Source organism: Oryzias latipes, chromosome 15 (genome assembly GCF_053564925.1).
Source record: "Oryzias latipes strain Hd-rR chromosome 15, Olatipes_Hd-rR_3.1".
Lineage (NCBI taxonomy): Eukaryota > Metazoa > Chordata > Actinopteri > Beloniformes > Adrianichthyidae > Oryzias > Oryzias latipes.
In genome coordinates, this window is record NC_136251.1 from 29303738 (window position 1) to 29330477 (window position 26740).

General features: G+C 41.3%; 1 protein-coding gene and 1 long non-coding RNA gene across 5 annotated transcripts in view; one reads left to right on the plus strand and one right to left on the minus strand.

The window, feature by feature from the left end:
* Positions 1–26740, minus strand: part of macrod2 (mono-ADP ribosylhydrolase 2) — a 427772-nt gene that overhangs the window by 28382 nt on the left and 372650 nt on the right. For 2 of the 4 annotated variants that reach the window (XM_023963153.2, XM_023963151.2), the window contains exons 9-11: positions 13943–14021; positions 6586–6624; positions 2627–2683 (exon numbers count right to left, since the gene is read on the minus strand). In XM_023963153.2, coding sequence (XP_023818921.1) covers positions 2627–2683; positions 6586–6624; positions 13943–14021 — 175 coding nt within the window. The remainder of the gene's footprint in view (positions 1–2626; positions 2684–6585; positions 6625–13942; positions 14022–26740) is intronic. The other 2 variants (XM_078931417.1, XM_023963152.2) reach the window with 1 other exon arrangement.
* Positions 8289–10397, plus strand: LOC144984055 (uncharacterized). Its single transcript, XR_013647679.1, has 2 exons — positions 8289–10269; positions 10341–10397. It is a non-coding gene; the product is annotated as an uncharacterized LOC144984055 (long non-coding RNA).

The window sequence follows — 26740 nt, forward strand, 5'->3', positions numbered from 1 at the left end:
TTCATGAGACATGTAGAGGAGAAACGTCTCTGACATGACCAGCAGCGATCAGTCAAAGACCTTTAGCATGAGAGAGATGCCAGCAAAGCGCGTCAGCCATGTTTGACAGGAAGCTCTACGCTCTACGACATCCAGCGGCGAGCCTCACCGTGGGTCCACGCCTCGGATTATTCATCTGCATATCCATTCACACTCTGGCACAGAAATGTGCCACCATTTCTACGTCAGAGCATTCACAGCGAGATCCAGCACGCCAGCAATCGATTTCTGGCTCAATGTTCACATTTCTCTGCGTCCTGCTCTGTGGCATCCACTAATCGGACTAATTCTGATCTGATATCAAATCACGGACGCCCTGAAAAGGTTGCGCTCCACCTCAGACCTCAGTGCTGGCTTTTGCCTCTGTGTGGCATCCACGGCCTCCCGCTCTCCCTTTTTTCCTTATATAGCTCGCAGTCTTTGCATGCTGAGCCTGTGTTTCATGTGGATTACATCACAGCACGGCTCATCACGCACAAACACACAGCTAATCTGCAACTCGCTTTTTCAAACACACTCGCGGGGTATTTGAGGAAACATATGTTGGAGTTTTTTTGTTTTTTTTTAATCAAAGAAATTCTGAATTACTGTTTACAAAACATCATACTCCGCCGTTAAACTGCATTGTTACTGAATGTGATAGAAAACTGTCTAACAGCTCCTGCAATTCTGACAGACTAAGAATTTATAAAAGCTTTGAATATCGTAAAGTGATAAACAGCAGTTGAAAATAAATGTAATTTAGTAGGATGAATTTTGATCTATTATTTTATTTCTCTTTTAAAGACCCAATCCGAAGAAAATTGGGTTTTTAACCTGTTCTTGTGGCATCTATATGAAGAGAATTAAGATTAAAACTGCATTTCTGAGTATTTTCCTTATTAAAATCATTGTGAATCAGGAGCAGATGAAAAAATGCCGTTAAAAAAGATCTCATCTCCCTGCTGCGCTAAATTCTGATGACTAGATCTATGTCCGTCTTTGTTTTCCTCGACTGAGCTGGAATCTGGATAGCGATGATAGTGCTGCCCGTTTTTATTGCAGCGGTAATGTTAGGTTGGCGGGAGGGCATGTAAACAGAGAGCTCTCAGCTCTCCTACAGTCCCGCCCACAACTCAGAGGTGAATTTCTAACGAACTCCTGCCGCTCTGCAGAAATGACGACAGAGATTTTGGCTCAAAACAGCATAATCGGAATTAAAAGACCACTGGGAAAGCTTTGAAAATAGTTCCAAAGATAATCAGAATATTATTTATGCTTTATTTTTCTCTTAAACTTGCACCTTTTGGCTTGCTAGGTGAAAACGCTAAGACCAGCAGATTTTCAGTAAGTGCTACACAGGGGCCCTATAATTACCTTAGGTCCACTAAGCAGTGTATTAATCATGGAAAAACAGTGAAGACTGCCCTAATGTTCTCTCTTCATTGGTGCTGTGCCTGGAGCACCTCGCTCAGACCCTCAGCTGGAGGAGAGTGAATCCCCTAAAGAGTACAGATGGATTACTCTGAAGCGTATTGACAGACTTCAACTGCTGCAGAGTGTAATTTATCGTCAATGAGATGCCCCAAATATTGATGAAAATCAGAGAGCAGCTTTGGTCTGTAGAAGGGATGGTAAAATGCAGATTTGTATTTTTTTTGAAAGATGACTTTACTCTCCTGTGATGTCTTTCTGGCATAGCTGACAGTCTGGTCTTTCCTCTACTTTGTGTTATCTTGACATCTGAGAATTTTCTGATTATTTCCTCCTCCGCTGCATTGAATGAGACCTAACCTTTACAATGCAGGCAGCAAGAAATGATTTCATTCCCTTCCTGGGAGAGAGGTTGTCTCAAGGACTGAGCGTTCCCATGCTACAAAGCTGTGCCAAGGCCTTTTGTGAATGGATTAGATACAATTAAGCTATGGGGCCTGATAAATTAGGATTTATAAAGATTAATACAAAATACTTATGCTCTTCTAATGCTGGTGATTGAATTTGTGAGTCATAATGAATTAGTGTAGGCGATAATAGAAAGGTATGCGGAATGGGTGGAAAGAAATTGGACTTCGTTTAACAGCATAAACATATTGACGTCAAACAAGGGAAACAGACCCCCCCCCCCCACCACCACCACCACCAAATAAAAATAAGCATAACTACCCCCTTCAAAAATTACCTATAACTTTAAGGCTTCAAGACAAATAGATGGTGTACCATTTTAATTGCCTACCAACAGCCTCCAGTGTAAGAATCTAATTATCTTTGGTCCATCGTATCGAAGAAGCCTATAATTGTTTCAATATTACACATCCAAAGGGGCTGAAACTGCAGAAAAGCCAGATAATAGCTTCTTAAACAAGTTTGCCTTAAAGAAAAATTCTTTAAAAAAAAAAGAACAAGCTCCTTCTCGCATTTATTTCCCTGAAGAGACTTGGCATCTGAGAGCGAGGGATTACAGACGAGGAAGACGTTCCACTATTTCATGCAGACCTGACTGTTATTTATTATTTTCTTTAACAGTAAACGTTTTTCCCACCCATTGGCATTACTCATTCTGTCCCACAAAGGACAGAAGAAGAAGGAGATGGCCTGTTTGTTGGCGTACCTTCGTTGTTTTCACCTCCTTCTTTGGTTGCTGACTTTGACAATGGTGGTGTGTCGTCTGTGGGTTTGAGACAAAGCAGAAGAAAAGAGACAAGTCAGAATTTAGAATTGATTTAGTTCAAGAATTCAAAACAAAAACAAAAAACAAAAGAAGACAAACAAAAGAGATATAAATCTATACATAAGTATATCAAACCGAAGAGGAGTAATTGTGACTTGATGGGACAGAAAAACTTAAACGCACACACAAGTGTATATATATATATATATATATATATATATATATATATATATATATATATATATATATATATATATATATAATAGAACGACTCAGATGCCATTGAAGTGCAGACTTTCAGCTTTTATTCCATGGGTTGAACAAAAAGATAGAAGAAAAATGTGAAAAAGTAAAGCATTTTTTAAACACAATCCCTTCATTTCATGGGCTTGTAAGTAATTGGACAAATGAAATAACTGAAACCAAAATGGTCATTACTAATATTTGGTTGAAAAGCCTTTGTTGGCAATGACAGCCTGAAGTCTTGAACTCATGGACATCACCAGATGCTGGGTTTTCTCCTTCTGAATGCTCTGCCAGGCCTTTACTGCAGCAGCTTTCAGTTGCTGTTTGTTTGTGGGCCTTTCTGTCTGAAGTTTAGTGTTCAACAAGTGAAATGCTGCTCAATTGGGTTAAGATCAGGTGACTGACTTGGCCATTTAAGAATATTCTACTTCTCTGCTTTAATAACCTCCTGAGTTGCTTTGGCTGTATGTTTTGGGTCGTTGTCCATCTGGATTATGAAACGCCGTCCAATCAGTTTGGCTGCATTCACCTGGATCTGTGCAGACAGAATGTCTCTGAACACCTCAGAATTCATTGGGCTGCTTCTGTCCTGTGTCACGTCATCAATAAACACTAGTGTCTCAGTAATCCCACCTCTGCTGAGTTTATTCATTTTATAGTTTTAGATAGTTTCGTCATTCCGTTCTGATCCGATAGATTCTTTTCAAGTTGCAAATTCCAGTGACTAGTAATGATCAGAAAACATTTATTCATGATTTAGTGAACAGTAATGGTAACCGTTATGTAATAATCATTGATTATTATTATTAGAACACAAAATTACAATAAACCAGTAATTATTTCTACACATTGCAAATCAAGTAAAGAAAATCAACAACTTATTGATTGTAATTAAAACCTTTCAGTAATCATTATTGCACTATGTATTTCTCAATGACTGTAATTAAAAGAGCTTTGATTATTTCACCACAATCAAGTTCACACATGTATTTGGAATTATTCAAACACCTGTTGATCCTTAACTCATATAGTGAAATCAGAGTTTCTTTCTACATTTTCTTGAATATTTGGATATTTGAACAGTGTTAGAGCTCATTACTGAACCCGTTCCAAAGTTTAGTGCTACATACTGGCACACTGCTCTGCATGCCCAAAGCCGAGTCCCTGATTGGTTGACTACATGTGTATGTGTTGGATTTTTACGTGTTTTATTAGTTCATTTATCGTTATTATTATTCAAATTATGTTTACTGTTTATTATTTTACCTACCATATTTTTTATCTTATTTTTTTTTCCTCTGGGAAGCACTTTGAGATGCCCTGTAGCATGAAAAGCGCTATATAAAGTTGAATTTGACGTGACCAGAAACGCGCCCCAGGACCTCAGATCACGTCTGTGCATTGACTTAACACCTAAACTAGACGCCCCTGACGCTGGGATTGGATATGGTGTAAATGCAGCTTAATGTTCCCATTTTCAAAAAATAAAAAAACAGATTAAATTATTTTCTTTACTGAACAACAAAAGTTTTCTTCTTTTAAGGCCAGAGTTGCAAACTGCGTTGAGACTGGAGAAAATGCGATGAAGTGAAGCAGGAAGAGTCTCTGATGAAAATCATGTTTTCAGAGCTTTTGACATGCACTTGTGGCATTTTTCTTATGAAAAAGAACAGAGAAATAAAAAAATCCTTTCATTTTGGCATTTCTCAGTATTTCTCCTTTTATATCGCTGTCAATCAAACTGTCGCAAAGACGCTCGGTTTGAATTAATGAGCAGTTGTGATGTCACATCGGCCCAGGAGCACATGCGCATTCAACTCCTAAGCTCAAATATCTAACATTCTGATGAACGAAAAAAGCGATTTTTAGTTTCATTTTTACAGCTCAAAGAGTTGAATTTTTGTAGTATTTCAAAACAGCACAAAAGAATGAACAATTATGTTTCTCATCACATTTCTGAGGTTCCCTCACTGAAAAACACTTTGATTGGAGCTTCATAAACGTTTGACGGGATTTTGTGGCTTTGATGTCATTTTATTTTATTTTATACCTGACTGACATAAAAAACAGGTCCACTGTCTGGGGGGCGAGGAGGCAGAAGGGCTTTGAGACCATCTCCATACCTCCGTCACAGACAAACGGAGGATTCAGCGTCATTCAAAGCTTTCAGCGGTTTCCAGGCTGACCGGTTCAAACCCTGGCCGATGGAGCTGGACTACACGCCAGAGCTTGGCACCAGCAGTGGGGCCCATCAAACATGGCCAAACTGGACCAGGGCAGGAGCTGCTATGATGATACAACAAAGCTGGGAACCATCAAGGGCTTGGTTGGCGTGCTATGGTCTGATGATATGTAATTATTTAGAAGGCTGTATAAAGCAGCTGCTGAGAAACAAAAAGAAAAAAAAACACTGCTGGTCAGGACAAAAGCTCAACTGCAGTTGCTGTCAGCCAAGTCTTTATGATCCAACCATTATGTTCACTCTGTAATATCACATTTGTGAAACCGGCCTTTTATGTTTGCCCCAAAGTGGAGGTCTCTTTGAAAACACAGATGCAAGAAATTAGCAAATTACGATGGTGACTTTGGTTGCAGAAACATTTTGATAGCACCCTCGGTTCTTCATACTGGAACGTTAAAAACGTCCTTTAGCGCTAATCGGGTTTCCCCGCCTACCTGGTCGCACGTGTTCGGGGAACATTTCAAAAGACTCGGCGGTTAAACGCGGTTGTTGTTGCACCAAAAAACGTCAGCGACATCTAAAAATCACTGGACATGAAAGGAAAGTGCTGCTGTTTGACACTTGTCACTGAACTTTGATTGGTTGGTTGGTTTGTTTATCCAAAATACACAGATAACACAGAAAACGATCAATAGTTTCTGTAAATAAACAGTTTCTGTGAGTTTTACACTTTTGATGACCATACGACAGTAGTTTTTGTGCCAGACTTAAAAAACAAAAAACACAAATAAACATTGTAACTTTAAGGAAATACCAGAAATAAAAAAATCGTCAATTTAAAGTAACTTGAATTTAAAAAAAACTATAAACCTAAAACTGTCATCAAATGAAAAAAAAACCCCAAAACATTTACCCTTTTTACTAAGGTCCATTAGTAACAGTATTGGGTTTATAGTTTTTTTTTACCCAAGTTTTTTTCCCAAATATACAGTTTATTAGTATTATTTTTTTAATATTTCTTGTGTTTTCAAATGTTTTTTCTTCTTCTAAATTTACAGTTTTTTTCAGAATACTATATTTTTCCCAGGGGGAATTGCATTCACTTTTTTTTAATTGTATCTATAAATCCTTTCAGCTGATCCTGACCTCGATCCCATGCAGATGTTTGTCTGCTGGGTTGTTTCTCACCCGCTTAAGGTGGTCTGAGGATGCTGAAGCTCCTCGCCGGATGAAGGAAGTGTCGGGAATTAGCGCCGTATGAAAGCTCGTGTACTGTGAAGTATTTTTAACTTCGGTAAGATTGGCCGGGCGTAAAACTTGTCAGCAGATGAATAAACATCCAGCCTCGTCTTCTGCACCAGAGCCAGCAAATCACTGTCAGGAGCCGCAGCTATGCTACTCACTCAGCCTCTTTGTGCTTTAATGGAGGTGTTAAGGTGAAAAGGCAACCGTGAAATATTCTGTCACTCACCCCCCTGTGGCAGCTTCTCTGTAACTTCCTCACCATGGTCTTGCATGGGAAAAAAAAAAAAAAAAAAAAAAAGGTGTTAAACTAGTGTGTTTAGTAATGGGCGGGACAATGAGTCATTACCTCGTTTTGGTCCGTCTGAACGCCGTCACCTTAAATGAAATCCTAAAACTCCAACCTGAGCTGCTTTTGAAACGGTTTCACCTCCCACTTATTTATCACACGGGCCGCTCTGCTCACTTAACGTCCTCCCTTAATTTCCCCAGCAGACAGCTTTGCTCTGAACACGTTATTGCATCAAAGTATGTGGGTATGTCTTTGAAAGGGTCACGTTCCCCACGCATTCTTTTTCAATTAAATTCCTACCAGTAAGCTCAGAATAAATGACACAAAACCGCCAATTTCCTCAAATTACGAGGACTCTCGGCGGGCACGGACAATTGCGCTTTAAAAAGCCCTTTTGATATTTTTTTTCTCCTGCCACCCCCCACCTCTTTTTCTTCTTCTCCTGCAACTCTAATGCTGGAGACAGACTGAGTGAACTGAATGAGTTTCTGGGTGGATGAGCTGAGTTGCACAGTGGGGAAACGGGGAGGAGGCTTCTGCAAATGCTTCAGGAGGAACTGTAAAGTAAGAGGAGAGGGGGAAGCGGAGCCGCGGACCCCCGCTTACAGCTCCTGGATCACACATGAAAACAAATTCCTACACACTCAGATCTTGCAGAGCTCAGCATGCCTCAAGGTACTCTGTGACATTGCACTATAATCTATATGCGGTAAATATGTATTCTCCTCCTTTGTGCACGCCACACATGAGTAAAGTGAGGAATATTTGCAAAGCCACATGCATAATTATGTAGTTGTGTATGACTGTGCATGCATCTGTGAAATGATAGCAGTACGGTTAACAAGCGAAAGAAAGTGTTGGCTTTGATGAAAGGCTGTTGTCATCTGTTCTGTAGAAGTGTAACCATCAGAGCTCCCCGTGGATCCACCGACAGGCCTTTCTTTTGTATAACACTGAATAAAAGGGTGCAGTGCATTAATCTAACCCTGCTCGGGGAAACAAAAGAGGACCCGGTGATAAAGTAAAAACAGCAAAGGAAGGGAAACGACTGCCAAATTCTGGAATATTATTTCCAGAGACACAGAAAACGCCCTTTACTTTTGGAAAAAATAAAAAAATAAATAAATCAATGAATGCTTCATGGTTTTCTTTTTATAAAGAAAAAGGGAATTAAAATCACACAAAGCATGATCATTCCTCATCACTGGATTTTTCAGCAAACTTTTTCAGCTATAATCATTTGAAAAGATAGCAGTCGGTTAGTGGGAGATGTGCGGCGCCTGCGTTTTATCTCCTGTCTGAGCTTCCAGAGCCGCTCTTATCTTGTTGAACCACAGATATTTAAACAAAAAGGGAGATTTCCGCTTGGACAGGATGGACTAAACGTGTGAGGCTTCCTGCAAACGCTACGAATAAACGACAAACGAAGACGTCTGTGAGCCCTTTAAAAAACATTAGTTTAGTGGTACAAATGACAAAGGAAGTGGCATGCTTGAAGGAGACTTTGAATTCAAATCCATTCAAATAATGTAGTTATGAGAAAAGTTAAAGCTGTGAGCGGCGATGCGTAACGATACCCCCCTTTCGCTGCCCCCCGTTACCCCATTTTTACCTGCCCTCATTGGCTGAAGGCAACTTTTTTTTTCTTCTCCCATATTGTGCAAAAATATGAAAATTGCAAATTTTTTGTCCGTTTATGTCGAAAATTCCTTTCTACCAGGTATGTGCAAATTTTGGTGAGTTTTTGAGGTAAGAACGAAGAATTGCAGAAACAATGTGGTCCCTTCAGTCCATGACTGCTGTAGGACATGAAAATATTGCTTTTTTATGTGTAGAACCTTGAAAAACAATTCCTACTTTAAGTAAGGGAGAAGTCCTAAAAAAAAAAAGTCAAAGTTTTAGTTTTAGCTGAATATTCAGGCTTGTCGCAGTGAAAAATGACAGATTAACATGAAAAATGATGTTTATATTGTCCAGATATTACCTCTATTTTTTTAAGAGCACAGTAAAAACTTTTTAAACTTTAAATCATAATCATAAGGTCTGTTTTCTTAAAGTTAAAATTGTACATAGGACTTTAGACCTAAAATGTGTGAAGTGAAACTTGAAATCCTTAGAAACCAGAATAGAAAGTAAACATGTCCTTGCAGAAGTTCCGTTTCTGCAGAAACATTCATGTTTAACTGGTTCCTCCTGAAGATGACTGCGCTTTCCCTCCATCACATCACCGGCACACCACGGTTCCCCCGTTTTCCAGCACCAAAGAACTGCTTTGTGAGACTTCATTTTCACCCTTCACAGGGTTCCTATAGCTTTTCGTATCCTCCAAAAACAAATTACACGTGTGTGATAAAAGCCAGTGTGCAGCACAGCTTTAGCTCTTCCAAAGCAGTGGGGGGTGCTGCTTTTGTAATGGACATTTTAGTGCAGATCTGTGCATGCACATGCGTGTGAAGGAGGGCCGACGGACTGGGATCACGGAGAGTATTAAGAGCCATGTAAATAAATGTCAATTGGAAAGTCAGTGAAACAGCTGAGGAAAATGCAGCGGCCTCTGCAGATCTGTGGGCTGTGTTAATACTGTCAGCGGCGTGGCTGATTGAGGAGAAGAGGAGATGGAGCCCCGCTTGTGGGCAGCCACCCGGATCATATTAGAGGAGGAGGAGTGTACCCAGAATCAATTTCTTCATGCTTTGTTTTTTTCTCTACAACCACAGCTGCTTCCATACTTGCATAGGAATACACGCCAAAAAGCAAGCGTGTTGTGAGGTGAAACACAAAACGGAATCGCTTGATTAATTCCACTGATTGAGCTGTGCATGTAAATCAATTAATCGTCTCTTTTTTTTCAAAGTTGGCCAGTAAGTCCTGGATATTGTCAAATACAAGTTTCAAGAGCAGTTTGTTAAACTATCTCTAAACTTCTTGTCCTTTAAGATGCGAAATAAACAGTCCTTTACAGTATAAGTTCAGTTCTGGGGGGGGCTTCTTTCAATGTCAGTAGCAGACGAGACTCTAAATGTATGGAAACACTTCAGGAACTTGTTTGGTTTGTCTGATTAAACTGTTTAATCTGGTGCAAAGCAAAAGTTGCCTCCATGTGTTTGAATAACTCATTATGATTGGAAAATTGTGGAAGTGCAACTTTCTGTCTCCTGTGCAGTTTGCACATAAAAGTGTTGGAGGAATTGACTGTATATGAGAACTGGACCGAGTGACCCCTCCCTCCTGGCGTTCTAAACAGGAAGTACCAAAAGTCCAATGGCTCCCTATTATTGTTTCACAAGGACTTTTGCTTAACTTTGTAATTTTTTCTCCGTTTTTTTTCCTTCTAATTGTTCTTAATGTTTTAGGGGGAAAAAGGAATTGGGGGGGGGGGGGGGGGGTTCGATAGCTCACGTTTGATCTCCTTTGGGTGTTAATGAAGCTCAATGGGAGTCAGTCCATGTTTTGCTCTGACTAGCAACAAAATTGTGGCTCTAATATCATTTTAAAATGTCTCAAAAGTTGGACTTTCAAATTCTGGGGCGTTTTTTTGTGGAACCTGGTCTTTAGATGACTATTGGGCTGGAAAACCGTCTTTCTATCTAGCAGCTCTGGTTGTCGAAACGATTTTAAAAGGTACCAGCCGTCTCCACGGCTGGTACCTTTTAAAAAAAAAAAAAAAAAAAAAAAAAAAAAAAAAAAAAAAGGTACCAGCCGTCAGAATGTTAGTCGGACAGTAATAAGGTTGTGAGTTAGCGTGGTCATAGTACCATTTGTTTTATCTGTGTCACTCATTTTTTAAATATATTTATATGTATGACATACATTTTTAAATTCGGTGTCAGTGCACCTAAACATCCAGTATATTTTTCATACCAAATACAATATTTACAATAACCATTCTTGCTCTGCTACCTTTTTTTTTACATGTTCTTGATAATTCATATTTTTCTCTGTAGTTCAAGTTATACAAGTTACAAACTGTATGGCGTTCAACGTTCAAAAGGTTTGATGGACATATTTTGTGTAGCCTGGTTTCAAGTTTTAGGGGCGTGGACTTCCGAAAAACTCAATCCCATTTCTTAGAGTGGTTGCCATAGAAACGTTGGCTCGGATCAATCACCGCTTACTGACAATTTCTGGTTCCAACATGGCAACGTCCGTATTTTGCAAAAAAAAAAAAAAAAAAAATGGCGACTGAATTGACCTCGTCTAGTTGGGGCATTTTCTGTGGGTGACGTCACACTCACTCCCTCCAGTTCTCATGTACAGTCTATGGTCGGAGCTCACGTCTTGTCTCCTCTTTCTACAGTTAAGTACCCGCATTTCAGACTCTTCATGCTGACTGCTGCTGGAAACACTATAATAAGGTAATTTCCTTTATGCAAATTTCCTGTTTACATCCTCCTGCTCCGGGTATTGTTATGCCACAGATTGCTTGAATTTGAGGAAAGCCGGTATATGATGAAAAATGAGAGGAGCCTATTTCAAAATGAAATTCTGTGAACTCTTTCTTGACCTCAAACGTGCTTGAAACTGACTTGAGAGCAAAGATATGATGTTTCACATGACCCCACACTATTGTGAACGAATGACAGGAAGCCCACTACAGCCGTTAATCCCACAGGCTGCGCAGCCTGTGAGTTTGAAAAAGCAAAAGTGAGAAGACGACGATGAAAAAGAGAAGGTAAGTGCAACGGAAGACTATTAAAAAGCAAGGATCCTGCAGAAGCATGTGGCGCCTCTGTGTGAGGCATTCAGGGCTGTGGTAGGATCTACGAGGCAGTGAGGATGATGAGAAGTTCTGAATGTGCACCTGCGGAGCTCATTCACAGCCTGATTCACTCCTGACATTCTGTGCTGACTAAAAGCAAGTCCTTTTAGACTGTAAGGTTATGTGGCAGCAGCATGGTGCAATCATACTAATCAGCATTTCCTTCCTCACAACTTCCCTTTCAGCTTAATATTTTAAACCTGTGAGCTCCAGATAATGAAGATGCTTCAAAACAGCTTCTGTTCCCACCAAGAAAGTGCTAAACCTCTTCATCTTCCATGTGAAGAAGAAGCAGAACAGGTGAAGGTGAGAATGCTGCGTGTATAGAGCAAGAAACTGACCCAGAGTGAAGAAGACTTCTACGACAGAGAGATTTATCCCCTGCATGCACGTGCATGCACACGTGCACAGGAAGGTAAAGATGCCCCGACAGTAGGGCAAGCAATGTGACTGGATGAGAAGGCTTTGTTCACACTGGGCATGTCACACGTGTTCAGTGTTTGAACGCACTTTCAGCATACAGTGTTCACACTGGACTGTCGCTGCCTCATAGTAGCGCATGGAGCTACAGTTGGAGGAGGCTTGGTGCGAAATGTCAAAGCGGTGCAAATCTAATAGATCACAGATCTATTTCAACACATGAAAGACTTGGGGTCGTAGAGGTCCAAGCAGCCACAAACTGCCATTATTAATGTCTCCTTCATGATCAAAATTCCAACGATATTGGAACGATATTCTAACTATACAACGATATCCTAACTAAAAAGGACGCAGTTAGTAGGGCACCACAAAATCTGGGTGCCTGATTGGTCAAATTTTTAACTGGTTTAACTTTAAATGTCCGTTCAGTGATCACATGTTTTGGTATAAAAATTGCGTAGCTCCACCTAATTGCAAGTATTTTTAACGTGGAAGCCCAAAATGCACGTTTACATAAACTTTTCATTGGAAGTGGCCGCTTGAACATGCGTTGGCAAGGACGAGATGAGCGTAGCTTTAGGCTAATAGAAGTTGCACATGCCGTCGTACAGTGTCCTTATGCTACACTTTGGTTATTACTAAGGTGCAAGTCTAGTTCCTTACTGGCTGCGCATGAATAGGGATGCAGGGGATTTGCATGTGATGTGCCAGAGCTCCGTGGACGCCCGTAGGATGCCCACAAATACTGCTCTTTGGTGGTTCAATTTTCAATGAACTAACAGGCTCCTTGCAGGATTTTGGAGGGTCCAAAATAAAATATCCGTGCGACACGCCTTCGTCTCACACTTTCTTACCTTACAAACCTTTGAGCAACCTGTCGCTCGCAGCTTGCCTGTAGATAAAATGTGTATAGACATGTTCCCTCTGCAGGTACACTAAATGGTCCATGGCCCTGCTATTACCTGTGGGCCACCTGCGTGCCCTGTACAGGTTTGTCCATTTTTCGCCCATATCCATCCATAGGGACAGTTGTAACTAAGACTTTTTGCTATGTTCTGTCTAAGCGACCCAACATTAAACCACCGACTGACTTTATTCTTCCTCATGAGCAAATAACTGTATCTTGGTAAACAACAGCTTTTCTGGGATCTATGAAATAAGTCTCAGAGCTTTTTGTGACATTCTCACTGATGCACTGATGAAAGCATTCATGGGAGCACCATGCATGCATTCACTGCCTAGGCGACTCTTTTAAATGGTAATAGTCATCACTGGAGAACAGCTTCCTTTCACAGCACTAATATGATGAGATGGGTGCTGGATGCACAGGGGCAGACAGGCATAATTAAGGTCTCTCCCTGGAATGTAATCTCTCTTGGAAAAGACTGGGTAGAGGGGGGGGGGGGGGGGGGTGGAGGTGACAGGAGTGCACAGAGAACAAAACACTCTCCATCTGGGAACAGCCAGATGAAGGCCTGAGAGCTGGTATTCCGCTGGGGAGGTGAGGAGGGAAAAGTGAGGCAAATGGGAGGTAATGCTGGGCTGCCGAAACCAGCCAGCCTCTTTCAGCTCCCGAGCTATTCAGTTCAATCCTCTGTGGAGCCCTATCAGAGCTGGTGACTGCTCCCGGTCCATGCATGAAGATGATGGCATGAAAGAGGGGAGGGGATTGCGAAAGGGACAGAGAAGAAAGCGGGAGCAGGAGATAATGGATGTTTGTTTATTTCGCACAGAGCCGAGAGAAGCAGTAGCCAGGGACGATCAGTTGCTAGGCACACGCACACTTTCTATTTTGCTCCACATTCATGTCATTATTATAGTCAATCAAATCTGACATTTAAGTCTCACAAGAAAAACGTGCGAGGAAGATAAACTAAAAAAAACGTATACGCTGGTCTTTATAAGACAACAAGTGACACTTGTGTTTTTTAAAACTGTCAGCACAAATTCTACCAAATAACCGTCTGAAATTACATTTGAACTTGTCATTCAAGAGCTCAATTAACATAAAAAACCTGCAAAGACGGGCCTCTCCAAGCATGTGAAGCATTAGAAGTACTGGATTCACGATTCTCAGAGCTTAAGGTGGGTAAATACTAGAGAACACAGACGTACCTTTGAAAAAGTCAGACATTTTCTTCTTGTAGATGGCAAAATCATTCTCCAGGAAGACGCAGAAAATGACCCGTGTGATCTGCACAAAAGAACAAAAAGGACAAAGGTTTGCCTGTAAATTATACAGCAGGAAGACACGCTGGGCAGTTCGACAATTTTAGAATAACAACGGGAAATGAGAAACAGATTATTTTTTTTATATTTAAATGTACAGAAAATTGTACAACCAGGAGAAAGAGAAGAGCGTTTGAAGGAAATAAAGAAACATTAGAGAAATTTAAAAACCAAAGCAATAATTTATGACACCATGAAATGAGATATTTTTATCTTTAATGCGACAAATTAAGCCCAAAAAGTATCCATAAATTAAAAAACGTTCCTAAAATGAAAAGCTAATTTTACATCGTAAAAACAGATAGTTTACAAAGATTGGAGCCTTTTGAAAGAAAAAAAAATTAAAGCCTCAAACAGCGCTACCTGCCCTGCCCTCGCCCCCCCATTTTAACACGTCCTAACTGCTTAGCACCCCTCACTACCCCCCTTTACCCCCTGCCACCTTATTCAGTGCTGCATTTGACAAATTCGTGAAAAAAAAAAAACATTTTCAAAATGGCAGCTTTTCTGTTAGTTTTATCTCCATAGCAACCATTTTCACTTTTGGTCACCTGGAAGCAACAAACAGGCCAATGATAATCTTAGAAGAATCGGCAAAAGTACATTTTTGAATTTCCTTAGCAACGGAGGTTTTGTTGGCTACATTCCTAATATAGTCACATTAATATTCATATTGTTTTATTAAGCTTGAGCTAACAATTTGCGTATCAAATTTTCACAATAACCTGGTAAGAAAAATATGTGGTCAAAAGACGAACGCCATTTTTGAACGCTCACTACACTAACGCAGCTAAAAATCGACAACTTCTAAAACCAAAATTTTTTCCCAAGTAGCTTAAAAAGAGGAGTAAGGAGGCAATAGATCGGAATCCCTAGGAGGAATTTAAATTTGTAGTTCGTGCAAAAGGTGATTTTTTTTTTTGAAAGTTCAAGATGGCGGCCTCTTCCTGAAGTCAAAGGTCAACAAAACGTTGGTTATGGTTGTAGACTTACACTGGGGGCATGTGTGTGACATGAGGATCACTCAAACAGGTTTTCTTTTCCCATATTATGCAAAATTGTGAAAATCGCCAAATTTGCAGGAAAATGGCCGCCAAGCCCTCTGTTCTGTGGCCATCCCATAATAATTTCAAAACTTCCTTTTATTATTTCCGACACCTGTGTTTCGGCTTCATGAGTGGATTTTAAAAATTTTGGCCCCATTTATTGTTTTGACATTTTCTCCCGCTGTGATGTCATCATTGTTGTTTATTTATTTGTTGTTTTTTTTTGGGGGGGGGGGGATTCGTTGACTTTGTCCAAAATTCATTTGTCCGTGTGCTCTGTGCGTGCAGATTTAGTGAAGGTGAGTGTTTGAGCATGAAATGTTGGCAGAATTGCGAAAAACATTCAGGTCCTTCAATCCAAGACGATGGCAGGACAGAACTAAAAGGGAAACGCTAACAAACGTTTTTTCCATCCTGCTTTACGATCTTAGTTTTAAAGGGGTGGAATTTAAAGTTCACTAATGTAAAAAAAGAAAAAGCTTTTGTAAAATGTCTGAACATCTATTTTCAGCCGACCGGCCCTGCGGATGGAGAAGCAAAGAGCTTTCTTTTATTTTGAAGTAGAATTCCTCCTTGACACTGAGTTCAAATTTTTCGAATATGTTTACAAAGTAAAACCAAGCGTTTTCTTTTATTACTTTTATGAAACTTCAAATCAAATATTTTAGCAAAAAAACGGGGTTTGTGGTGATGAGCAAATGTCAGAATACGCAAGACATCTATTGGAAAATAAATTATTGTTACATTTTTTTTGTTAACACCACATAAAGGTTGAGTACTAAACAGGAAGTTACCCCGAGCGACTTCAATAGTGTCTGATTGAAGGAGCTTTGTGGAGAAATGATGGAGACGGAGGTCAGCGGCTCCACCTTTACCCCTCTCCATCACACGGAGCGCCGGCATTAGCCACAGAAACCCATAACCCACCACGGCAGCAGATAATTGCTTGACAGAATGATGGCAATTTAACAGGAAAGCCATCTGCCAGCCATCCTTCTCAATGCAACATGGTGATATTCTTATTGGATAAAGAAAGCTAACAGCCCCGTCTCTGACCCCGCCGATGGGGTCCAATTTAAAGAGGCACCCTTCTGATACTCATATAGACATGCAGCTATAAATAGTTTATGATCAGTGCTTTGGAGTAAATGTTAGGCGCTGCATTCAGGCTGCTAACATTTTATTTTGCTAGATGTCCTGGGGGGCTTTGTTCATAATATGTAGACTCTCAAACCTTCAACAATAGAAAGCTTCGAGTGTCCTTTGAAGTGGGGGGGCTGGCTGACAAACAGAAAAGTGATGATGCTCTATGATGAAGCATACCACTGTGTGCAGGAAGGCCACAGGGCAGCTGCTCTGCAGGAATTTCCAGCAGACTGAATCTGGTACGCTATTATAAAAAAATAATAAAAACTGTACAACAGAACATTTCCTAAAGTCATGTTTTGCATCAGACAGACAGGCCAGCATGTAAAAAATAAAACCCCAAATGCCCTTTCAGGAAGGTATGGGCTGTCTGCGGGTCTGCAGGTCTAACCTGTACAGGGAATTTTGGGGCGGAGCAACCACGCCCCCTTTCCCCTCCCCATCGCTGAGGGCTCGGAGCCGGGAGCTTGTGCTTCAGCCAGCTTACGTCACAAATACGTCATAGTAAGTAAGTAAGGTTTATTTATAGAGCGCCTTTCACATTTAAAATCACAAAGCGCTGAACAGTAAAAACATACAGTAAAAGCAGAAAAATAAACGTAGAATAAAAATATAACAATAACAATGAAACCAGTCAGCCAAAAGCATTTATGAGTAAAAGTGTCTTGAGTTGACTTCAGGAAAATGCCACAAGAACATGTTACAAACACCATTTTTATTGGGAGTGGGTCTTTGCATGACCCTCCACGGGCCTGAAAAACTCAATCCCTGCAGGCCAACCCCCCCGTCCTGGTACATGTGACTTTACACATAGATAGTAATTTAATCAGTCTAATGGAAAGTTTCATCTAAGAAATATTCGTGAGTTTTAGATTTTCCTAAGTTAAAAAAATGAAACGACCATTTCAGGCATTTCCGTTTTGTCCTCCTTGCTGCAGCATCTTGACGGTCTGCCCAAGAGTCAACATAGAGGGTGATCTGGAACCGGCACACAGGTATCGGCACACAGGTACCGGAACACAGGTACCGGAACAGACACCGCCGGTCATGTCAGGCTTTACTTAAACAAGCACAGATGAGAGGAACACGCAGATATTTCACTGAAGGTTTTAAGATCAGAGGTCCGGTGTTTGGGCTGAAGATTGTGTATGTTGAGCGTGCACCCTGGAGTTGCCAAGGTTGAAAAAGTTAATGGAAGACTAATTAGAAAGCTGGGATCACCGCACGCTAACCTGCCCAGCCATTACTCATCACTGATTGGATCCCATGGCTTCGAACAGGAGGGATGGTCATATTGATAAAAACGTGCTCTGCACAACAAGTTTGAGTGTAGCGCCAACAGGAGCAACTTAGAAAAACTAGAAAAGATTCATAGGTCATTTTATTCATATGTTTTTTGATGAAAAAAATGCTTTATAGAATGTATAATTATTAAAAAAAAACAAGAGGAAGATTCTACATTTGAATAAGTTCCTCCTTTACAGTAAAAATCCAGAAATAACTATTTTTAAAAGTTTAAAATCAACCCTTAACAGATTTCAAAGTCTCATATAGTCTTTTGTTTAAATTGAAAAAATTGATATCTACATTCGATTAATATTTTGCACCTGTGTGTCGCTCACCAGGTGTAGCAGGATAACAGACGAGCTGTCATGGCCAAGCAGACAGGAGCAACTTATGAAAACTAGAAAAATGAAATACATTCTTAGATTTCTGAATCCAAGAATGGAAAATATTATTATTTTTATGGAAAGCAAACACCTGAACTAGGAATTCATAGTTGTCAAAAAAACAAGAGGTGGAAGATAAAATCTCGTCTAAAGCAACAAAAAGTCTACCTTTACAGTAAAAATGCAGAAAAAAATATTTAAAAAAAGTTTAAAACCAACCCCAAACAGATTTCACTTATTTAATAAAAAAAAAAAAACTTTGTTTACTATTTTGCACCTGTCCGTCGCTCGCCAGGTGTGCCAGACTCCTGCCAGCTGGAGCCACTGACAGAAGCAGATAAATAAAAAACAACTACAAAATTAAAGAAATTCATTGGTTTTTTTGACTGATGTAAAATAAAATTGTGAAATTTCTCATTTTTATAATGTATAATAAAATTCATTAAAAGTAATTGAAGTTAGAGAAATTTTGAATAAGTTACTCCTTTACAGTAAAATGCAGAATTTATTTTTAAATCAACCTAAACACCTAAACCTAAACAAAGTGTCACACACTAACTTGTTTATTTATATATTTTTTATTTCTACATCGGATTCATATTTTGCACCTGTCTGTCGCTCGCCAGGTGCACCGGACTCCCGCTAGCTGGCTAACAGATGAGCTGTCATCGCTGGCCACCCATGCCCATAATTACACAGAGGGCAGTCGCAGCGGCATCCGGCGTGCAGACTCCACGCACACATTTCTGTTTCTTGCGTTTCCGTCTTCACTCTGTCACAAACAATAATAGGAACACGTTGCCCTAGCATGTCTGCTCCAGCTGGAGCCCACACCCATGGGAGAGTTGTGTCTCTGTCCTACACTTCTTTGTCGAGCTACAACTCCAGCATCCAGATGGGGAAAAGCAGCGTGGCGCCAGTGTTTGTATTTTCATTAAATATATATATTTTAAATATTTTCTAAAGTTAGTAAACTTGATTTTTAATTTTATAAACGGGAAGCTGGTGAAGTCAGAGAATCACATCCATTTTTTATTAAGAAACATAATTTATCTCTGACGTGACATGTAACATTTGAGTGTTGAGTCTGTGATCCCGCCTTGATAATACATGCCATTGTTCAAGAAAGATTGAATAATTCCAGCAAATTATCCCAGAGCCAGATATATCTCCCCATAAAACACAGCCTCCTCGCTGCATCATCAAAGCTGTAATCAGCAGGCACTCATCCCTTTTTCTGTCAGAAGCGTTGGGTTGGATAGAGGGTTCACTCTGCAGCAGGTGGACCATATCCAGGCTATATTACTGAGGTAATTACACACAGCTGTGTCCCTCTCACCACTGGTACACAGAAAGTGCTTGCTGCACAGAAAAGGAAAACTCAACTCGGGCCTCACATGTCTGCAAAAAACACTCGACCAGATTAATTCAAAACCGTCCTCTGATCCGTGAAAGGACAACTACGCAGCTCACAATCTGTGATATTCCTTTTTCCAGAAGCTAAGAGATTCGCAGCGTGGCACCAGCAGACGCCAGGTACCTGCGCGGGAGGCTCTGGTGAGGCCGTAAGCGGTTGCCTTATTTGACATTGATTGACCTCTTTGCAGATGGTGCTCCAGCTCCACCCGCAGCAAGCTGGAGAATTATCATTTCAAAGAAGTGCCCAGGAAAGGTTATCCCTTTGAACAAAACGCCTCCATCCACACATCAAAGAGCAAGGCGAGCTCTTTGAGAAGACACGGTTTGGACCAAAAGCCTGGGGGAAGTGCTGAGCTCCGGCTCTCCATCCAAAGCCCAGCTGACATTCGAGGCTCTTCGTATCGTCACAGGGGCAATTGGATAATCAACTGAGTCAAGACTGATGTGTTTTTGCACAATTATGAGAAAACATTTGGCACACTGTGACTAAATAGAAGTGATAACATTCTTGTGTGCTGATATTTCATTAACATAAAACGTAACAAGTAACTTGTGTAGCAGAAAACATCCGACAGAAACTGCCGTGCTGTAGGATTCGTCCCTAATTTGTATGTTAATCCAACAAATGCTTCATACGCCTCAAATATTTTACACATTACAGCTGAACAAATAGATGTCTCAGTATTACCCAGGATTCACAGCTGCGTGGCAGCAGCGCTGAAAATTGGAGTACATCATGCTTGAGACATTTAGTCTTTGAGTCCATAATTTTCAAAATATGACTGTCTCAAACTGAGTAAGACATCGTTTGGCTTTTTCTGCCAAAGTGTGCTGCTGGCAGCAAAAGTGTTATCTGATTTTTCATTCTTTCATGAGAAAAACTCAATTTATTACTAGAATTTTTTGTTAGGAAGGAGAATAAATTTAGTGTTTTACATTTCTGACAGAGAGATCCGAAATTTTGGGTTGGTTTTGGAATTAAATTGTAATTTGAATTGAATCGGTTAGTTCAAAAGGGGCCCAAGTCCAAGAGGTTTGTTTTGCCAGGAAATTATTTTAATTGCATAGCTTAAAGGGAGGCTACACCAAATGATTAATACTTTACCCAGATTTAGCACCAGTTCATAGCTTACAAATGCTATAATATGAAGCACCTCACTTTTATCATTTCAGAGGACTAGCAAACTAAAGTCTCTGGACTTGGGCCCTTCTTGAATTAAACAGGGGTGCTGCCATATTGGGTAACTAGTGCTGCCCTCTATGGGATAAAGCTGAACCCATGCAAGAGAGGCCCAAGTCCAGGGATTTGCATTAATGCATTTTAAATGTCAAGCATAGTCAACACATTACAACGGACTTGGGACTTTTTTGCACATAATCAGATAGCTTTTCCCTTGAAGACCATAGAACATATAATATCTCTACTTTAAAAAATTGTGGACTTTGGCTCCTTTTGAACTAACCGATTCATTGGGACAATGCACAATAATCTACGTTTAAGCATAGCTAGAACATAAATATGCCAGAATTAACCCAAAAGCTAAATATCTTTTGTCATAACGCAGGTAAAGACAAAAGACACAAACAGACATCGGGCACATTGAGGGACATGAAAACTTAGACAACAACACAGAGTAGACATGACCACAAACATGACTGTTTACACCATAAAACAACTCTAGGATGAATGCTCCTGAAGGATCATTTCAACTATGGGTGCATGTCTGGTTTGTTTGTAACTGTGTGATTTTCAGAGATAAGGCCTGTTCACACCGGGACGAATTTCGCCGGCGATTTTCGCCGACGTTTAACGCCTCGTCACTAAACAAAGGGCACCAACGAGAGTGTGCACACCGACGCGAAAAAACGCCAGGCGTTAAAGCGTCAAAAAACGCCCGTTAAAGCGGGTTCGTTTTTTTTTTCCGTCGCGTCGCGTCGAAATCTACTCGACCAATGAGAATGGCGCTTTTGCTCACGTGTCTGGAGCTTCTGAAGTTACAGTAAAACACAACTTGGGGGCGCTCAAACACAAAACTGCCTTGCTGAGCACACATACCAGCGAAGAAGATAGACGCCAAGTAGCGTCTACACTGCCGCGAAGGAATAATGACGGACATTCTAAAATATCCCCGAACCAAGCACCAGTTGGAGCTACTGGTGCTTGAAATATTCATGTTTTCTTTGTTTGATTCTGACAAGCGTGTAAGTACTTGCTCTCTTCTTCTGAGTGAAAAGCGACTTTAAGAAGCGTAAAGTTGCGCAGCGCCACCTTGTGTACAGGAGTATTTCTGTTTTACATTAAGCGCCATCTAATGTCAGGGAATGAAATTGCATGTTCACTCCACTCATCGTCAGCGAAAATCGCCTGGGTGTGAACACAAAAAACGTGGCGAAAAACGCTGGCGAATAACGCCTGGCGAATATTCGTCCCGGTGTGTACGGGCCTTTACTGATGTGATCAGGCAGTGTGTTCCAAACCGTTGCACCTCTGATCCATTTCACTAAATGTAGTGTATAACAGTCAACGCTCTACATTGTTTTCTCCTATGTATGCAACTCATTAAAAGTGGGGGATCAAGCCCATTTAAAGCTGTAAAAATGAGACAGCCGTTCAAAACAGAGGATCCTTTTCTAAAACCAGTTCATCATATTTACTAGGAACATTACAATAGAGACACAACAAACGCTTCTCATCTTCAACGTTGTTTTGAATAGGGACTCGAGTGGCTATAAAATAATTTCATTTGAGACCATGTTGTCTGACAACAGGTTAACTGACTAAAAGACATGGAATTCATACAATACTTTTGCTGCCTCCGTGGTTGAACAGCCTCTTGTATGGCCTCAGTCACATGCTGGGGGTTTTGGGATGTCTGGGCCATAGAGCAACAGCCACACTCTGGTTGTCAGTCTAGTCCTTATGCCAGTCTAGTCCTTATGCCAGTGGCATGTGAATCTCCCATACGAACTGTCCTTTGATTGTCTAATTTCCACATTTCTAACAGTCAGGTTGCATGGAAGGACCGCCCACTTATCATCTGTTGTTCACTACGACCTGCAGCATCCCCGAAGAAAAAAAATGAACCTGAATATTTTTGCTCAATGGGCCAACCCAGCGGCTTACAGTTTTGTGTGGTGCACTGACGTCCCCCGTTCAGGTTTGACAATTTATCACCCGTGAGGGCAGTTGTGACTAAGGCTAAACATTTGTTAAAGTTTGATAAATCTTGAAACTTTTGATCACTAAAAGCTAAATTTCATATCAGAAACATTTCATTCTATACATAACCTTGCACTAAGAACCCGTCAGACGTCACTGGATATTTGGTAGAAGAACTATGGCAGTAATTAAGAGCTCCCCACAGCAGCAGTGCAGTTGAGTGAAACCTTCCTCCCTACAGAGCCTTCAGGTTGAAAACACCACTGCCATGCTTTGGCACACAAACAACACCACTGCAGATCCGCTGACAACTTCACAACTTCTATATCGATGGTCAAAGAGATATAATCATGGAATCTGGGTGATTCTGTAGGGAATAGTTCAAATGCAAAGGGGAAAAAATGGGCTGGAAAATGGGGCAGCTGTGGATGAGGTCGGTGGGGGAATGATGAAGGACAGACTAATATGAGGGCTGCACCTCTGATCCGAGGACTCGCTGGTAATGAGCTGACCTTTGACGAGACAATGACCTATAAGAACCTCTGCTGATGAGGCACAAGCGCCTTTGTGAAGGAATACGGAGGGCTGAGCCATAACTCCCTTCCTACGTACATTCTAGATGGCATTACTGTAGACAGAGACAGAAATTCCAATATTGAGATTGATCAGAACTTATTAAAAAGAATATTATCTGGATGAATATTTCACAGAACTAACATCTGTGTAAAATATTTTCACAACGGTACCTTTTCCGTGTTTAAAACGTTTTGTAACTTCAGCAAAAACCTTTTTTTCCATCTATGCTGCTGTCGTCAGCGTCTGATGACCATCAGATTTTGCCTTCCCAAGGATTGTAGGGGATTTATTCTGCAGTTTTAAAACATTTTCATTTACGCCTTCTGAAATGTCCTTTAGGTCTCCACACACATTGAAAACTTGTTTTTTTAACCATCTTGGTCCATTGCCAGAAGGAAAGAAAAGGGAGAAAAGAGAATTTTGAATGAATATAATCTAAAGTGTCACTAGCTCAAGAATAAATTAAAGCTTCATCAAAGAACATGACGACTTTTATCTTGAAAGTGGTAACTGAAAAATCTCGACAAATCACACAGAAGTAACCGAGATGCCGAGATGTGGGTGATGTTCTCTGAGGGACAGCAGAGCTTTTCTCCTTCCATCCATTAGGCGAAAGACGTCACATGATGATAAAAAATCCAGACTTTGTTCATTTTCTGGCTGAAATGCAGACAAAGGTGCTTTATTTAGAGCAATGTTTTCCTCATAATTTGCACAGGTGTAGGTTGAAAAACAAAATATAAATGAGTTAAGGTGTTTCTGAAAGTGCCTTGGTCGGCAAAAAAAAGCTCCACAAATAGATGTGGTTTTATCACATTAAAATTTTTACTGTGTACGAAATATTCTAAAAGCACAGACCTAAAAAAAAAAAGCTGTGGAGTGTTTTTCAGAGCATTGAGCATGAATAGACTGAGAAACTGCTAACATGAAAATTCATTTACATATCAATTCATGCTTTACATTCTTCTTCTTTCTCTTTCGGCTTTTCCCATCAGGGGTCGCCACAGCGAATCATCCTTTTCCACCTCACTCTATCATGGACATCTTCTACCCTAACATTAGCCAACTTCATGTCCTCTGTCAAGACATCCATATATCTCCTCTTTGGCCGTCCTCTTGCCCTCCGGCCAGGCAGCTCCATCTCCAACATCCTTCTACCAATATATCCACTATCCCTCCTCTGAACATGTCCAAACCATCTCAGTCTGGCTTCTCTGACTTTGTCGCCAACACAGGCAACATGAGCCGTCCCTCTGATGTACTCGTTCCTTATCCTGTCTAACCTGGTCACTCCTAAGGAGAACCTCAACATCTTCATCTCCGCTACCTCCATCTCAGCCTCTTGTCTCTGTCTCACTGCTACCGTCTCTAACCCATAGAGCAGAGCTGGTCTCACCAATGTCTTGTACACCTTTCCTTTGAGTCTTGCTGGCACTTTTCTGTCACACAACACTCCTGACACTTTCCTCCACCCGCTCCAACCTGCCTGCACTCGCCTCTTCACCTCTTTTCCACAATCCCCATCACACTGAACTGTTGACCCCAAGTACTTAAACTCCTGCACCTTCTTCACCTCAGCCCCCTGTAACCTAACGCTTCTACCTTGATCCCTCTCGTTCAGACACATGTATTCTGTCTTACTACGACTGACCTTCATGCCTCTTCTTTCCAGAGCAAACCTCCACCTCTCTAGCTGTTCCTCCACCTGCTCTCTACTCTCACTGCAAATTACAATGTCATCCGCAAACATCATTGTCCAGGGAGATTCCTGTCTTACCTCGTCTGTCAGCCTGTCCATCAGCATAGCAAACAAAAAAGGACTCAAAGCTGATCCTTGGTGTAGTCCCACCTCCACCTTGAACTCCTCTGTCTGACCTACAGCACATCTCACCACCGTCATACTTCTCTCATACATGTCCTGAACTACTCTGACATACTTCTCTGCCACTCCAGACGACCTCATACAGTACCACAGCTCCTCCCTCGGCACCCTGTCATACGCCTTCTCTAAATCTACGAACACACAATGCAGCTCCTTCTGACCTTCTCTGTACTTTTCCATCAACATTCTCAAAGCAAAAATGGCATCAGTGGTGCTCTTACGGGGCATGAAACCATACTGCTGCTCACAGATCTCCACCTTCTTCCTATGCCTGGCTTCCACTACTCTTTCCCACAGCTTCATTGTGTGGCTCATCAACTTTATTCCTCTATAGTTGCTGCAGTTCTGCATGTCACCCTTGTTCTTAAAGATCGGGACCAGAACGCTTCTCCTCCATTCCTCAGGCATCTTCTCACTCTCTAGAATCCTATTGAACAACCTTGTTAGAAATTCCACTGCTGTCTCTCCTAGGCACTTCCATACCTCCACAGGTACGTCATCAGGACCAACGGCCTTTCCGCTCCTCATCCTTTTCAGAGCCTTCCTAACCTCCTCCTTTCCAATCTCTGCTACTTCCTGCTCCACAACAACCACATCTTCCTCCCTTCTTTCCCTGTCATTTTCCACGTTCATCAGCTCCTCAAAATACTCCTTCCATCTTTTCTGTACACTCTCCTGGGTTGTTAGCACCTTTCCATCTCTGTCCTTAATCACCCTTATCTGTTGCACGTCCTTCCCATCTCTGTCTCTCTGTCTGGCTAGCCTGTACAAGTCCTTCTCTCCTTCCTTTGTGTCTAACCTGTCATAAAGCTCATCGTAAGCTTTCTGTTTGGCCTTTGCCACCTCTCTCTTCACTCTACGCTGCGCTTCCTTGTACTCCTGTCTACCTTCCTCAGTCCTTTCTACATCCCACTTCCTTTTAGCCAACCTCTTCCTCTGGACGCATTCCTGTACTTCCTCATTCCACCACCAAGTCTCTTTACCGTCTTTCCTCTTTCCAGATGACACACCTAGCACCTTCCTACCTGTTTCCCTGATAATCTCTGCTGTAGTTTCCCAGTCCTCTGGGAGCTCATCCTGACCACCCAGGACCTGCCTCAACTTCTGCCTAAATTCCTCACAAGTTTCTTCATTCTGTAGCTTCCACCACTTGGTCTTCTTTTCTGTTTTCCCTCTCTTCTTCTTCCTGGCCTCCAGAGTCATCTTACACACCACCATGCGGTGCTGTCTGGCTACACTCTCTCCTACCACCACTTTGCAGTCATTAACCTCTCTCAAATGACCTCGTCTACATAGGATGTAGTCCACCTGAGTACTCCTACCTCCACTTCTGTATGTCACTCTATGTTCCTCTCTCTTCTGGAAGTAAGTGTTGACTACAGCCATTTCCATCCTCTTCGCAAAGTCCACCACCATCTGTCCCTCCAGATTCCTTTCCTTCACACCAAACCTGCCCATCACCTCCTCATCACCTCTATTGCCCTCACCAACATGCCCATTAAAGTCTGCTCCAATAACAACTCTCTCTCCTCTGGGGAAACTCTCTATGACCTCATCCAACTCACTCCAGAATCTCTCCTTCACTTCTAACTCACAGCCAACCTGTGGCGCATACCCACTGACTACATTCACCATCACCCCTTCAATTTCTAACTTTAAGCTCATCATCCTGTCTGAGACTCTTTTCACCTCTAGAACACTGTTTACAAACTCCCCCTTCAGAATCACACCTACCCCATTTCTCTTCCTATCAACACCATGATAGAACAGTTTGTATCCTCCTCC